This window comes from Oncorhynchus tshawytscha, linkage group LG13 (genome assembly GCF_018296145.1).
Source record: "Oncorhynchus tshawytscha isolate Ot180627B linkage group LG13, Otsh_v2.0, whole genome shotgun sequence".
Classification (NCBI taxonomy): domain Eukaryota; kingdom Metazoa; phylum Chordata; class Actinopteri; order Salmoniformes; family Salmonidae; genus Oncorhynchus; species Oncorhynchus tshawytscha.
In genome coordinates, this window is record NC_056441.1 from 63,141,144 (window position 1) to 63,156,521 (window position 15,378).

Below are 15,378 nucleotides of genomic sequence, written 5' to 3' on the forward strand. Positions count from 1 at the left end.
CACTTCTGATCTAGGATGGACAGTTAGGCTTTTCTTTACAACAAGGTGAGTGAGTGTGTGTTCTTGTGTGGAAGACAGATGTACAGTACACAAACACATACAAACACATCTAAATATGCTGCTCACCTCTTTCCATAATCTCTCAGTATGTGGTGATGTCTTAAAAAAGCCTTACTGAGGCAGATTGAATGGGAGGAAGTGGCTCTAACTTCCCCAGGAAAGAGGGAGAGGAAACGGACGGGTTTGGACTGCTCAGTCAGGCTGGGCATACAACTACAAGACTAATGACTGAAGAGAGCTGGCTGGGGAGAAAGACAGATAGAGGCAGGGAGAGAGAAACATAAAGAGAAAGACTGCCTTCCATTGGCCTACAAGACCACAGAGCTGGACTAGGGAAAATAAAGGTAGAACGAGAGAGTGACAGGAGACAGACAGATTGAGGGAGCGAGAGAGAAACATAAAGAGAAAGAGAGAGAAGACTTCATTTTCCATTGTCCTCTTCTGGACTTGGGAAGAGAAGAGTGACCGAAAGAGAAGAAAAGGAGAAAGGGATTTTCCTGTGAGTTGGACACGTTCTGAGGCCTATTGTGGGCTGGTACCTGGTTGTGGGGTGGACATGGGCCAGTTTCTGACGGGTCTAGGACTACTGCTCTGCTGTTCCCTCTCCTCCCCTCAGAGACTGGCTCCCTCAGGGAGAAATGTCTGCCAGGACCCCAGGTGATGACCACATTACACTCTCACACTTTATTTTTCTCACTTTCGTTTTCTGCCTTTTCTATCCAGACATATATCCTTGCTTTATGAAACATTCTCATTATCTTCATAATTGTAATCTTCCATTATTTCATGAAAAAAACACAGTATAAAGTCCCATCAAGAAACTTCCTACTATGCTTTACAGTATCTATTTTGTTTACCCTTCTCAAACAGGAATCCTTCCACTCTTGTCTGTTGCACTGGATGGAGACAACAGAGAGAGGAGTGTACTTTACGTGAGTATCAGTTTAGGGGAGAGGAGTGTACTTTACATGAGTATCATTTTAGGGGAGAGGAGTGTACTTTACGTGAGTATCAGTTTAGGGGAGAGGAGTGTACGTTACATGAGTATCAGTTTAGGGGAGAGGAGTGTACTTTACGTGAGTATCAGTTTAGGGAGAGGAGTGTACTTTACATGAGTATCAGTTTAGGGAGAGGAGTGTACTTTACATGAGTATCAGTTTAGGGGAGAGGAGTGTACTTTATGTGAGTATCAGTTTAGGGAGAGGAGTGTACTTTACATGAGTATCAGTTTAGGGGAGAGGAGTGTACTTTACATGAGTATGAGTTTAGGGGAGAGGAGTGTACGTTACATGAGTATCAGTTTAGGGGAGAGGAGTGTACTTTACATGAGTATCAGTTTAGGGGAGAGGAGTGTACTTTACATGAGTATCAGTTTAGGGGAGAGGAGTGTACGTGAGTATCAGTTTTATGTGAGTATCAGTTTAGGGGAGAGGAGTGTACTTTACGTGAGTATCAGTTTAGGGGAGAGGAGTGTACTTTACGTGAGTATCAGTTTAGGGGAGAGGAGTGTACTTTACGTGAGTATCAGTTTAGGGGAGAGGAGTGTACTTTACATGAGTATCAGTTTAGGGGAGAGGAGTGTACTTTACATGAGTATCAGTTTAGGGGAGAGGAGTGTACTTTACATGAGTATCAGTTTAGGGGAGAGGAGTGTACTTTACATGAGTATCAGTTTAGGGGAGAGGAGTGTACTTTACATGAGTATCAGTTTAGGGGAGAGGAGTGTACTTTACATGAGTATCAGTTTAGGGGAGAGGAGTGTACTTTACATGAGTATCAGTTTAGGGGAGAGGAGTGTACTTTACATGAGTATCAGTTTAGGGGAGAGGAGTGTACTTTATGTGAGTATCAGTTTAGGGGAGAGGAGTGTACTTTACATGAGTATCAGTTTAGGGGAGAGGAGTGTACTTTACATGAGTATCAGTTTAGGGGAGAGGAGTGTACTTTATGTGAGTATCAGTTTAGGGGAGAGGAGTGTACTTTACATGAGTATCAGTTTAGGGGAGAGGAGTGTACTTTACATGAGTATCAGTTTAGGGGAGAGGAGTGTACTTTACATGAGTATCAGTTTAGGGGAGAGGGAGATGAGTATCAGTTTAGGGGAGAGGACTTTACATGAGTATCAGTTTAGGGGAGAGGAGTGTACTTTACATGAGTATCAGTTTAGGGAGAGGAGTGTACTTTACATGAGTATCAGTTTAGGGAGAGGAGTGTACTTTACGTGAGTATCAGTTTAGGGAGAGGAGTGTACTTTATGTGAGTATCAGTTTAGGGGAGAGGAGTGTACTTTATGTGAGTATCAGTTTAGGGAGAGGAGTGTACTTTATGTGAGTATCAGTTTAGGGGAGAGGAGTGTACTTTATGTGAGTATCAGTTTAGGGAGAGGAGTGTACGTTACATGAGTATCAGTTTAGGGGAGAGGAGTGTACTTTATGTGAGTATCAGTTTAGGGAGAGGAGTGTACGTTACATGAGTATCAGTTTAGGGGAGAGGAGTGTACTTTATGTGAGTATCAGTTTAGGGAGAGGAGTGTACGTTACATGAGTATCAGTTTAGGGGAGAGGAGTGTACTTTACATGAGTATCAGTTTAGGGAGAGGAGTGTACTTTATGTGAGTATCAGTTTAGGGAGAGGAGTGTACTTTACATGAGTATCAGTTTAGGGGAGAGGAGTGTACTTTACATGAGTATCAGTTTAGGGGAGAGGAGTGTACTTTACATGAGTATCAGTTTAGGGAGAGGAATGTACTTTACATGAGTATCAGTTTAGGGAGAGGAGTGTACTTTATGTGAGTATCAGTTTAGGGGAGAGGAGTGTACTTTACATGAGTATCAGTTTAGGGAGAGGAGTGTACGTTACATGAGTATCAGTTTAGGGGAGAGGAGTGTACTTTACATGAGTATCAGTTTAGGGGAGAGGAGTGTACGTTACATGAGTATCAGTTTAGGGGTGAGGAGTGTACTTTACGTGAGTATCAGTTTAGGGGAGAGGAGTGTACTTTACATGAGTATCAGTTTAGGGGAGAGGAGTGTACTTTATGTGAGTATCAGTTTAGGGGAGAGGAGTGTACGTTACATGAGTATCAGTTTAGGGGAGAGGAGTGTACTTTACATGAGTATCAGCTGACGGTAAATTGTGTAAAACCATCCAGGGCACATAAGAACAGGCTTTTTGTCTTGTTTAGGTAGTATTGTATAATTCAGCATTGTGTCTGTTGTTTATGACTCCAGCTGTGTGTGATGGTGAGCAGGCCTGCCAGCAGGATGAGGTGTGTATATACCCGGGCGTCTGTCGCTGTCGCCCTGGCTACTATGGAGCCCACTGCAAGACACGTAAGTCAAATCAACTCTGACGTTTAAGTTACATAGGCTGTGTCACTCAAACAATATATTTTGAACACAACAAGAGTCAATATAGCAACTTTGGTAGTGCTTTACATTGCAGGAATAAAAGGGTAAGAACATTGTAATTAAGTGGAAACTACTGAAGTATTACAGCCTGTCTCCCTCTTCAGGCTGCCCTCCAGAGTTCTGGGCACCGGACTGCCGTGAGCTGTGCAAGTGCCACCCTCACGGGCGCTGTGACCCGATCACGGGCAAGTGTACGTGCCTCTCCAACCGCTGGGGGCCACTCTGCCAGAACACCTGCAAATGTGGCCGTCATGGACACTGCCACCCCGTACACGGCAACTGCACCTGCGACGAGGGCTGGTGGACACCCACCTGTACCAAGCAGTGCCAGTGCTACCCAGGCACCTCCACCTGCGACCCACTGACCGGCAGGTGAGAGAGAATGGGTTTATTTACAATGGGAGGCATTAGTTAGCTAAAAGCTGAATCACTTGATACAATTTAGCCTGTAATTTAATAATTAAAAGGACAGTGTACACACATATATTTTAACACAATAGCTACAACACAATAGAAATATATGTTTTCTTAAAAAAGGTTTGTTGGCAGGTGTCAGTGTGCCCCGGATTACTGGGGTCAGAAGTGCAGTCTTCGATGTAGCTGCTACATATCATCCTGCCAACAGAAGACGGGGGCGTGCGAATGCCAGAATGGGTGGTGGGGTCCGACGTGTGACCGCCGCTGTAACTGTGACCTGGAGCACAGCGAGTGTAATGCCGTCAGCGGGGAGTGTGTATGTCAGTCTGGGTACAAGGGAGCCTTCTGTAACGAACCGTGTGGACCTGGGGAGTATGGCAGTGGCTGTAAACTGAGGTAAGAGAGTGTTTTTGGATATTGCACTGATGTTTTGATGGTACAGCCTTGTCATTTGCTGTGGATGTCTCTCTCTCCCCTCCTATGTAGCTGTGGCCACTGTGAAGGAGGCCAGTCGTGCTCTGTGGTTGATGGTGTCTGTACGGCCTGTGAGCCTGGGTGGAATGGCACACACTGTGACCGTCTGTGCCCGCATGGTTACCATGGAAACCACTGCCAGGAGGCGTGCCCACGCTGCAGGAACGGTGAACCATGTGACCCCAGGACGGGGGCGTGTTCACGATGTGACCCAGGATGGACCAAACCCAGGTGTGTGTGTGTGTGTTTGTTGGCGAACTACCAGTGAAACGTATCTGAGAGTTTTTACAGTAATTCCACTTCCCAGACATGCATGTGTCAATGATACTGAAAAGGTTCAGTGTTTTCTTCTAGTGCTGATAGTTTTGTTGTCTCTCTGTTATCTGGGCCACTCTGTATGTCTGCAGCTGTGACGAGCCGTGCTCTAACAGGACATTCGGGGACGCCTGCCGCTCCCTGTGCAGCCCCTGTTTCCATGGCCACTGTGATCACGTGACAGGAAGTTGTGTCTGTGGGCCTGGGTTCCAGGGACGGAGGTGAGAGTACTGAGAAAGCAGACAGAAGTGATGTGAAACAATGCTTCAAATAACTGCGTTTCTCCAATCCAATAATGTCTGATTTAGACATCTTGCTGGGATTGTGTATCTTGCTGTCACTAACAGGTTTCTCTCTGTTGTGTCCCCAGTTGTAACATCACCTGTCCAGATCAGCTGTATGGCTTTAACTGTTCCTCTGTCTGTGACTGTGGAGAGGGAACCGCCTGTCACCCAGCAACGGGGGCGTGTCCATACAGTATGCACTCCTCCTATTGGATACAGCGCTAGTTGGTGGATAATGTGTAGCTAATGAATAGTAATAATAGATGGGCCTATGGATAGTTTTTCCTCAAGAAGGAATATGTGAGGTTGAATCACATTTGTTTGTGTGTGTGCGTGTGTGTGGTGTCAGGTGGTCACAGGGCTCTGATCACTGGTCTCCTGGTCCCTCTGCTCTTGGTGCTGCTGGGTCTGGTCTGCTGCTGCTGCTGCTGTGGAGGACCTACTGACGGCAAAGACAGGTGTGTGTGTGTATATAATTCTGATGACAAAGACAGGTGTGTGTGTGTTCCTCTGACCTTGCTCTGGTCCTACAGGGTAGCAGTGGGTGACGGTGGTACCTCTGTCCGTATGAAGCATCATGTGTATAACGTCCTGGCCAACGTGAGCTCTGCTGTACCCTGTATCTCTGTCTGGTCCTCTGGGCTACCCAGAGTCACAGGTCAGTACAATATCACACTAGAGATCATGTCATATGTCTGTATCTATGTAAGGAAGAAACTCCAGTACTTAGATGCTCTGAAAGTTTTTATCCATGCACTTGGAAAAGGGACTGGTGTCCATACTATACGTATTACATTATTATGACAATAATAAAAATAATAAATGCTTCTCTCTCCAGTGTCACACCACGACCCTGAGCTGACGTTCAACCACAGCTTCATAGAGCCTCCCTCCTCAGGCTGGGTGACGGAGGGATCTTTCTTCGACAGTGATGAGGAGACCGGAGAGGTGCTCTACTGTGTCCCCCCCAGAGAAGGTAATCAGTGTGTGTGTGTGTGTGTGTGTGTGTGTGTGTGTGTGTGTGTGTGTGTGTGTGTGTGTGTGTGTGTGTGTGTGTGTGTGTGTGTGTGTGTGTGTGTGTGTGTGTGTGTGTGTGTGTGTGTGTGTGTGTGTGTTCAACCCTTTGGGTTTTGATTGACTCCATTTTTCTCTCTCTCCCTGTCCCTCCATTCCCCCGCTCTTCCTCCCTCAGACATCCCTGCAGTTGCAGGCGGTGAGTTCCAGGAGTTCCAGCACGAGATGAGTTCTAAGTGTAACATGTTCCCCGACCCCTCTGCCTTCAGTATTAGTGCAGAAGACATGTCCCTCCCCTTTGGCATCCCCCGCACCTCCAGCAACGCCAAGTCCAAATGCCCCTCCGTCTCCTTCGCCGAAGGCACCAGGTAACACCAGGTCGTAGTCATCTTGATGAGGACATTGGGCACTACACACACCACACCACACCACACTACGCAGCACTTCAATTCTCTTTTTGTGATTGTTTTTAATGTTGAGTGAATGTCAAAAAAATGACCCTTGTGGATTAATAAAGTACAATCTCATCTCATCCGAGGTTCAGTCCCAAGGAGCGCCGAGGCTCTGCCCAAGATTTGACAACCGGGGCACCCCGCACCAAACACAAGTCCCCCTGGGGGGTCCTGATGCTGTCAGCCCTCCAGGCCCAGGGAGGGAATGCCTCAGAGGGGGAAGAGACGGAGGGGGGGGTGGATGGATGTGGATGTGGAGGTGGGACTGGACCATTAGAAGACCCAGAATCCAGTGGTGAAGCAGGGGACCCCGATGTGGACAGGTGGACTGCTACCCCGACCCGAGCCATGTCTACCCTGCAGGTGCCTGGAGCAGTGGTAGGACGCACCATATCCAACGCTGCTGTTCCCAGAAAGGGAGGGCAAACACCAGGGTCCAAATCCGATGGCCAGCAGGCAGAGATGGACAAAGTGACCACAGTGTATGTGACAGTGGGGAAGGCGGGGGTGGGGAGGCCCCTGTCTAAACTAGAGCTCCCCAGCTTGGAGAGCCCGGTACAGGCCATGCTACGTAGGCTAGGCAGCCTCCAGAGACACAAAGACCAGGAGGTGGGAACTAAGCCCAAGGGGAAGAGCCCGGGGGCGGAGGGGATCATCAAGCCCCCCAGGAGGAAGCTGGGGACTAGGGCCAGTGTGTGGGAGCAGGGGGCTCCCCCACCCTCGGGGGTGGAGGGTGCTGTAGGGGAAGGCGTATCTATGAGAAAACCCAGTAGGAGGAAACAGCACGCCCACCATAGCTCCCCTGCTGTCATGGGAAACACAGACGCTGGCACTAACACTCAACCCCCACCAGAGGACACCCCTGCCACCGTTACGCCCAAGAGGCCCCTGTCCTCCATTTTGAAAAGCGTGCCAGAGGTCGCTGGGTCAGAGGTTAGGGGTGAAAGGTCAGGGGTAAGGCGAGAGAACGGCGACCCTGGGATGCAGACTGATAGTGGATATCGAACAATCGGGCCAGCTGGATTTGTAACGGACACTGTTAGTCTGAGTGAAGTCATCGCCAATGAAGGAGTGGTGGCTGGTGTGGACGATGGACCTAACCTTTATGAGAACGTGATGATTATGCATTCCTAATTTCAGATGCAATGACTGTGGTGCTCTGTCTCTTCTCACAATTGAGTATGTAGTTCGACTACTAATGAATGAGGAATTTGGAAACTAGCCTACTCTACTGAGTTAACAGTCGAGTCTGACATAAACTAGCAATCTTTACAATATTGAGTATACAATTTTATGAATTACAATATGTATATGATGGTTCTGTACAATATGTACTGTATGTAACAATAGGATCATGTTCAAATCACCTTACCAAAAAGTTATTGACACTGTAACTGCCATGTGTGAAACAACTATGCAAATGAAAACCAAAAAATGCTCCTGTGCACTTTGTTCACTTTGACTTGTCTGTCATCACTGGGATAACATTGCTCTGTGGTGCCAGCTTGAACCATTTAAAAGTGTTGGCACTGGCAGCACCAACCCTTCCCAAACCATCACCTGTCTGTGATATGTATTATTCACTGGAACACTGAGGCTGTGTCCCAAATGACACCCTATTCCTTTTATAGTGGCCATGGTCAAAAGTAGTGCACTATAAAGGAAACAGGGTGCCATTTGGGATGCACACTGAGTGAAACAAAACAAGTGATGAAACCTGCCATGCATCTGATGTATTGTGGTGTCTGTCAGCTGCATTCCCAATATTGTAGGGTTGAGAGCATTTTGGTTGTATTGGGATTTACATAAAGGAAAATAAGCCACCATAGACATATCTGTAGAGACTATATTCATCTCTATGGTGGCCACTCCCCTTCTGCTTGTACAGGATTTAAGGAGGGGTTGACAGACAGGGTTAGAATGGACGATTGATGACTTGATCTTCTTTAATCTCATTTCTGAATGTTTCCAAAAATCAGCAGTGAATCAACAAGTCCGGACCGTGTACGCTGTGGAATTGAGTTGTAATGTAAAAGAATGCAGCACGGTGTCTCATTGGAACAGATATCCCCCGGCTACCCGGCATAGTCTACTATCAGGCTAGCATAGTCTATGTACTATCTGTAGGTTTTGCCAAGCCTGCGTCCTCTTGATCACTGTTAAGCTTGCCTCCCACATAGCATGTCCTTCTATGCAGCCAAAAACAGTTTCATCATATTCCACTGAAAGCGCTAGTCAGGAAATGGAGACCTGGTGGTCCAGAGTTGTGTTTGTTGATGTCTTTGTAGCCTGTCATTCACTAGGTGTTAGTAGTGTTTCTGTATCACACTGTCAATCCCACCTTTAAAGACCCCTCTTGTAAACTGGGTCAGATATTAGAGAGGAGAGATAAGCCACATGTAAAAATTATTACAGTTTACAATAGAATTCAGTAGTATACTGTAGAATACTATACTACACACTGTGAAAGCCTCCACTTCTATGTCAAAGATATTAAAACAAAAACACTATAGTAAATACAACAATAATGTCCGCAAAAACACTACAGTAATTACTACAGTATACTACAGTCTGCAAAAATACTACAGTAAATACTACCGTATACTACAATCCGCAAAAATACTACATTAATTACTACAGTTTTCTTTCACTGCAGTATTTATACTATAGTTAACTGTAAATACTACAGTAATAACTATAGTATTCACTGTAGTGTTTTTGTGGACTTCAGATTGCACACCAACCAACCAGCTGAACTTTGCCCCAAATCATGGGGAACAGAGGGGGTGGGGAACAGAGATGGGTGGGCCTTCATTGATCTCCAATAAGGGGAGCTACAGCGCAAATACTACAAGTCTACTTTGACTGAATTGAGCCTTGGATTCATTTCAATACCCCCAATAACATGTGGGTACCCTTTACAGCTAGAAAATGTTTCATTATAAAAGTATTACACACAAGTATTCCAGGTACAAAGAGAAATGTCCTCATAACAGAACATTTTTGTGAAGTGATTCTTCTAATTTAGAGGCGAAAGAAACGCACACCTATTTAGGCGAGGCGCTGGCTAGCGGAGTAGAACCCTTGAAAAATGAAAGGAGGGCCGCACACACTAGGAGCTCAGATGCAATACTTTAATAACCTCATATCCAACGCTTCGACAGACAAGCTGTCTTCATCAGGGTATCAGCTTGTCTATCGAAATGTTGGATATGAGGTTATTAAAGTATTGCATCGGAGCTCCTAGAGTGTGAGGCTCTCCTTTCATTTTTCAAGTGATTCTTCTAATTATCCAGCTTTAAATTACTGTCTATTTGAGTCTTTGATGTAAAACATGTTTTGACATACTGCATATGTTTCTTTATCCAGTTGTGAATCTATTTCTTCTCGGCCTCCAGGTGTTTTTCAGGGCAGCCCAGCCAGTACTTGCCAATGGACCTGGGGTAAGGAGGGCTGGCTGGGTCCACTTTCTTGGTCTTCAGATCCACTCTGTAGTATTTATCTGGAAAACGAATACAGAGAATATGTCTGGTGGATTTCGAGTTGTTCTGTGCCCTTAGGGTGTGTGTTTAATGGGAGGCTAAAAAGAAAAAAGCAATAGGACAATAAAGTATCCTTCCTTACCTCCCTTGAAGAAGTAGACGCTCTGCACTGGCTGGCCCTTGTTGACAAACTCCCAGTAGGCCCTCCCCTCAGCGTTGTATCTGGAGTCATAGTTGTATCCATCTCTTCTGTCCTGGTCATCCCTCCCCCTGTCCTGGTCATCCCTCCTCCTATCCTGGTCAACCCTCCTTCTATCCCTGTCTCTGTCTTCATCCCTGGCATCCGTTCGGCGCATGTCCCACCCTCCAAACATCCCCTTCTCTGCTAACGCCTGCCCCATAGCCATCCTCCTTTCCACCAGCTTCCGACCAAGATCCAAACCCTTCTCAGCGAATCGTTTCCCCATATCCATCCCCTTCTCTGTGAACGCCTGCCCCATAGCCATTCCCGTCCCGGCACCCCAGTAAGACTGGCGCCTACTTCTGCGGTGGCCCCACTGCTGTTCCCACTGCTGTCCATATTGTTGCCCTTGTTGTCCATATTGTTGTCCATTTTGCTGTCCATTTAACTGATCCTGTTGACCATACTGCCCCCACTGTTGGTCCCATGGCTGGCGCCTCCCGTCGTTGTGGTCCCGTAAAGGGGGTACGGGTGGGAACAGGGGTGGGGCCAGTGGCCTGGGGGTGATGTAGAGTCTCCCTGTCATGACAGCGTCCACTGGGGCCTTGATGCCTATCCAGTCCTTGTTGATGAACCGATGCCCACCATGGTGGTTGGGGACTGGGGGAGAGAGAATGGCAGATGAGATGTAGCATTATATGGTGGGGGCTAGCTTGAAAACTATTCTTGTTTGTTAAGCAACCATTTTCTTAAAGTCAACATTGTGCCATGAATGATTCCTTATATCGTCTTTCTTCACCTCCTCAATGCTCATTGGATGAGAAGGTCCACAGGTAAGAGACTTGGATCTTCTTCTCCAATGCGTTTGGAGAAGGAGGAATGGAAAGAGGAAGTGAGGTCACAAGAAAAGATAATTGAGAAAGCGCCACAGCGTCTTACTGCCTCTGAAGAGCATGTTGAAGAGTTCCTCCCAGTTGTTGTGGTAGATGTCAGTGTAGGCTGTGAACAGAGCGGAGGGAGACTCAGCTGCCATCTTGATACACTCCTCATGTGATGGCTGGTGCTTGAACTCATACTGGTAGTACTGGTCACCTGGGAACACAGACAAACAACGGGTCTGTTAACAAAACAGATTATGTGAAAAGAAACACACTGGAAACAGCGAGTTAGTCACTTCATTGTGGCTATATCTTCCATCATTTGAATAAGTTCAGGAGGAGGACTATCATTGAGAGGTGTTCTCAAGTTTAAACACAAAAATTATTTCAATCACTTATCAATTAGCAACTGCCTAGTGTATGGTATGTTCTTCATTTAAGATTTGGTGTGACCTTTGAAGAAGTAGACCTTCTCTTTGCTGTGGTGTCCAGGGGCTGCTATGGCGAAGGCTGCGTCCACGTCGTCTGGTATCTTCTCAAAGCCCACGTTGATATCTCTGGGATAGTCCGCCTCCAGCACACCATCATCAAACCGCCAGTACTTGTTACCCTGTTGGAGGATTTGCAATTTGAAAAATCTGTTTGAAATTAATAAATGTAAGTTTGGAATGAATAAATGTAATTTATATCAGTGAAGTTGGCAATGTAACAAATGTATTACATTTACAAAATGTATAATAAATACAGACAGCTTGAGATATAACTTCCATTGCCAACCTTCTACCGTCCTACCAACATTTCATCTTTAATCTACGCTCTCTAGCCAAGGTATTCATCCCACCTTGAACATGTATGTCTTGCCCTGGCAGTTGATACGTGTAAAGGCAGCATCTATAGGCCCTCTGATACCCCAGATGTCCTGGATCAGTTTGGGGTAGCCGGGCATCACCGACTTCTCATCCAGCTCAAAGAACCACTCCCCTAGGAAAGGACACAAAACAAACACCTACATTGAGATACAGATAAACAAAACCTCTCCTGGTGTTTTTCTCCCACTCACCGACACCTCTGAAGGTGACGGAGTAAGTCCCATGAAGACCCTTACCTCTGAAGGTGACGGAGTAAGACTCATAAAGACCCTTACCTCTGAAGGTGACGGAGTAAGACCCATGAAGACCCTTACCTCTGAAGGTGACGGAGTAAGACCCATGAAGACCATTACCTCTGAAGGTGACGGAGTAAGACCCATGAAGACCATTACCTCTGAAGGTGACGGAGTAAGTGAAGACCCATGAAGACCCATTACCTCTGAAGGTGACGGAGTAAGACCCATGAAGACCCTTACCTCTGAAGGTGACGGAGTAAGTCCCATGAAGACCCTTACCTCTGAAGGTGACGGAGTAAGTCCCATGAAGACCCTTACCTCTGAAGGTGACGGAGTAAGTCCCATGAAGACCCTTACCTCTGAAGGTGACGGAGTAAGTCCCATGAAGACCCTTACCTCTGAAGGTGACGGAGTAAGACCCATGAAGACCCTTACCTCTGAAGGTGACGGAGTAAGACCCATGAAGTACCTCTGAAGGTGACCCATGAAGACCCTTACCTCTGAAGGTGACGGAGTAAGACCCATGAAGACCCTTACCTCTGAAGGTGACGGAGTAAGACCCATGAAGACCCTTACCTCTGAAGGTGACGGAGTAAGACCCATGAAGACCCTTACCTCTGAAGGTGACTGAAGGTGACGACCCATGAAGACCCTTACCTCTGAAGGTGACGGAGTAAGACCCATGAAGACCCTTACCTCTGAAGGTGACGGAGTAAGACCCATGAAGACCCTTACCTCTGAAGGTGACGGAGTAAGACTCATAAAGACCCTTACCTCTGAAGGTGACGGAGTAAGAAGACCTGAAGGTGACGGGGTATGACCCATGAAGACCCTTACCTCTGAAGGTGACGGGGTATGACCCATGAAGACCCTTACCCCTGAAGGTGACGGGGTACGACCCATGAAGACCCTTACCTCTGAAGACCCCCATGAAGACCCTTACCTCTGAAGGTGACGGGGTACGACCCATGAAGACCCTTACCTCTGAAGGTGACGGGGTACGACCCATGAAGACCCTTACCCCTGAAGGTGACGGGGTACGACCCATGAAGACCCTTACCCCTGAAGGTGATGGGGTAAGACCCATGAAGACCATTACCTCTGAAGGCGTAGACAGAGCCGTTCTTGAGCTGCATTAGGGAGTCCCAGGGCCTGCTGCTGCATGGCTCAGCATCTGGGTCTACTACCGGAGCCTTGGTGGTCGTCACCACTTCCTCTGTGGTTGTCTGTAGGACTGATGTTGCCTCGGTGGCTATAGCTGTCTCTGGGAGTGGGACTACCGCTGGGAACTGGCCTCTATCTGAGCCTCTACCTGCCTGTGTTGCCGACGGTGCCTTGGTGGCTTTAGCTGCCTCCGGGAGTGGGACTACCCCTGGGACCTGGCCTCTCTGTGGGCCTCGAGCTGCGCCTCTAGCTGGCTCTGTGACTGGGGTTATCTTTGTGGCAATTTTGGCAGGAGTAGGGGTGGTGTTGGGGGTTCTGATGCGTGTGGGTTGCCTATGTTGGCCCCCTGAGGTTCTGGATGCCCTGTCTTCAGGTTGGGTCGGGAAGGCGGGCGTTGTAGGGGTAAATGGACCATCATCATCCTCTGCAAATTCAAAGGTGTCCCCACGTGCTGAAGGAAACAGAGGTCACATTAAATTAATAACGCAATGAATTAATAGCAAAATATTATATGAATGTTGAACATATGCAACTCATTACCATGTTAATCAGTGGTGCATTATTCAATATTACCTTTAAATGTTGTTAAAAGGGAAATCTGGGACTCTTCTAACAATCAATATACAAACACACACACATATACACTCTTTTTACTTTTCATATGACAGGTGGTCTCGTAGTCTGAGCAGCAGCTCTTGTAGTATCGACACATGGTGTCACACTGGCAATCCTTCTTGGAGTCGAAGCCATTCTCACAGCGGTCCATGCATGACTCTGACACACAAGGACAGCACAGAGAGGAAACTTATAAATTACTTACAGAACAGCAAAAATGTTTGGGAATACCTCCACCAACTCCAATATATAGTCCCTAACTGAGTTTCCAAATACTATCTTGAAATTCATGAGTTCTCCTTCACCAGTAACAACTGTTTAATTTAAACCAAAACGTCACCACTACATTTTCAAGTCAATCTAGACTATATCATTTTAATGGTATACTTACCCTCTGCAGCAAACACAGTAGCTAGCCCGGCTAGCAGGAGTATCAGCCTGAGCCTCATGCTGTCTGTCTCTCTGGGTCTCTCTGGGTGTGTGACGGAGAGGACCCAGGGGATAGAGAACAGTGTGCTACTAATCAATTACAAATGCAATGCAATGGCTACCAGTGTCATTCACCTCTACAGAATGTTTACTTAAACCTTGTTTCAACCTTGTTATCAACCTTGTTTTTGCTGAAGCAATAAGTAAATAAAGAGTTTCACTCAAAAATGCTTTATATCAAATGCTGGTAGTTAGCGTTCATCGTTTAAAGAACTTGTGAAAGAGATTGGTGTTTTTTATCACTAATCTAATCATGGCATGGGGTTGTTCAATGACATCTATCCCTTGATGGTTTCATTTCAGAGACAAATGAGCATTTTGTTGTTGTTGCAAAACACTATATATCTGCCTCACTATCAGAGAAATAAGTAGTACTGCTGGTTTTACATAGTCAAAGTAACAAATAACGACATTTGTAATAAAGAACTGTACAAATTATACATTTGTGACATCAATAATTACAAAATGTTTTTACAAAATGAATCAATACAGTAATATGAGATCTGTAACATTTGCATTTGACACTTTAGTCATTTAGCAGATGCTCTTATCCAGAGCTGTCACAAAGTGACAGTGGTGGGTGCGGAGTCAAGCGCAGAGAGCAGAGGATAATGAGGAAACCGGACTTTATTTCGGCCTCCAATATAACGCCCAAAACAACAGGCGAATAATCAAAAATTGTCCAACCCAACACAGGGCACAACAACCTCGACTGACAGAAAACAAGCCCGCACAAAAACAGGCGGGCCAAACAGGCTTAAATAGTCCTGAATCAAAACAAAATAAGAGACAGGTGCAACCAATAAGACATAACAAACATAAAAGGAAAAGGGGATCGGTGGCAGCTAGTAGACCGGCGACGAAGACCGCCGAGCGCCGCCCGAACAGGCAGGCGAGCCACCTTCGGTGGGAGTCGTGACAAGAGCGACTTACACTATTAAGATAGCTAGCTGAGACAATCACATATCATAGTCAAATATACAATATATACGAACATTCCATTCCAGCTAAACAATTAATAATTAGCGTTGAGCAAAA

At 46.4% G+C, this 15,378-nt stretch overlaps 2 protein-coding genes across 3 annotated transcripts; one reads left to right on the forward strand and one right to left on the reverse strand.

Moving 5' to 3' along the window:
* Nucleotides 1-212: 212 nt before the first annotated feature.
* LOC112265460 (scavenger receptor class F member 1-like) lies at nt 213-7,888 on the forward strand. Of its 2 annotated transcripts, none has more exons than XM_042296133.1 (13): nt 213-717; nt 931-992; nt 3,291-3,392; nt 3,575-3,842; nt 4,020-4,283; nt 4,374-4,592; nt 4,769-4,897; nt 5,047-5,153; nt 5,310-5,418; nt 5,494-5,618; nt 5,799-5,936; nt 6,153-6,342; nt 6,519-7,888. In XM_042296133.1, exons 1-13 carry the CDS (start codon nt 617-619, stop codon nt 7,558-7,560), a joined length of 2,856 nt encoding a protein of 951 aa, XP_042152067.1. In that variant the 5' UTR covers nt 213-616; the 3' UTR covers nt 7,561-7,888. The 2 variants fall into 2 exon arrangements, with proteins under 2 accessions (XP_042152067.1, XP_024298543.1); XM_024442775.2 differs by having other exon boundaries at nt 214-717; nt 6,513-7,888.
* A 466-nt stretch (nt 7,889-8,354) lies between these two features.
* LOC112234737 (vitronectin-like) lies at nt 8,355-14,353 on the reverse strand. Its single transcript, XM_024403021.2, has 8 exons — nt 14,243-14,353; nt 13,891-14,010; nt 13,172-13,687; nt 11,809-11,948; nt 11,421-11,577; nt 11,029-11,181; nt 10,051-10,749; nt 8,355-9,928 (listed from the first exon to the last, which is right to left on the reverse strand). The coding sequence occupies exons 1-8, from the start codon at nt 14,298-14,300 to the stop codon at nt 9,804-9,806; spliced, it is 1,968 nt and encodes a 655-aa protein (XP_024258789.1). The 5' UTR covers nt 14,301-14,353; the 3' UTR covers nt 8,355-9,803.
* Between the last annotated feature and the right edge of the window lie 1,025 nt (nt 14,354-15,378).

Coding starts and splice junctions, on each gene's coding strand:
- LOC112265460 (XM_024442775.2), top strand. CDS start 617: ATGGGCCAGTTTCTGACGGGTCTAGGACTACTGCTCTGCTGTTCCCTC. Junction 3,393..3,574: donor TGGAGCCCACTGCAAGACAC/GTAAGTCAAATC, acceptor CTCCCTCTTCAG/GCTGCCCTCCAGAGTTCTGG. Junction 5,419..5,493: donor CCTACTGACGGCAAAGACAG/GTGTGTGTGTGT, acceptor CTGGTCCTACAG/GGTAGCAGTGGGTGACGGTG.
- LOC112234737 (XM_024403021.2), bottom strand. CDS start 14,300: ATGAGGCTCAGGCTGATACTCCTGCTAGCCGGGCTAGCTACTGTGTTT. Junction 11,578..11,808: donor GCAAGACATACATGTTCAAG/GTGGGATGAATA, acceptor ATCCTCCAACAG/GGTAACAAGTACTGGCGGTT. Junction 11,182..11,420: donor GAAGGTCTACTTCTTCAAAG/GTCACACCAAAT, acceptor CTGTGTTCCCAG/GTGACCAGTACTACCAGTAT.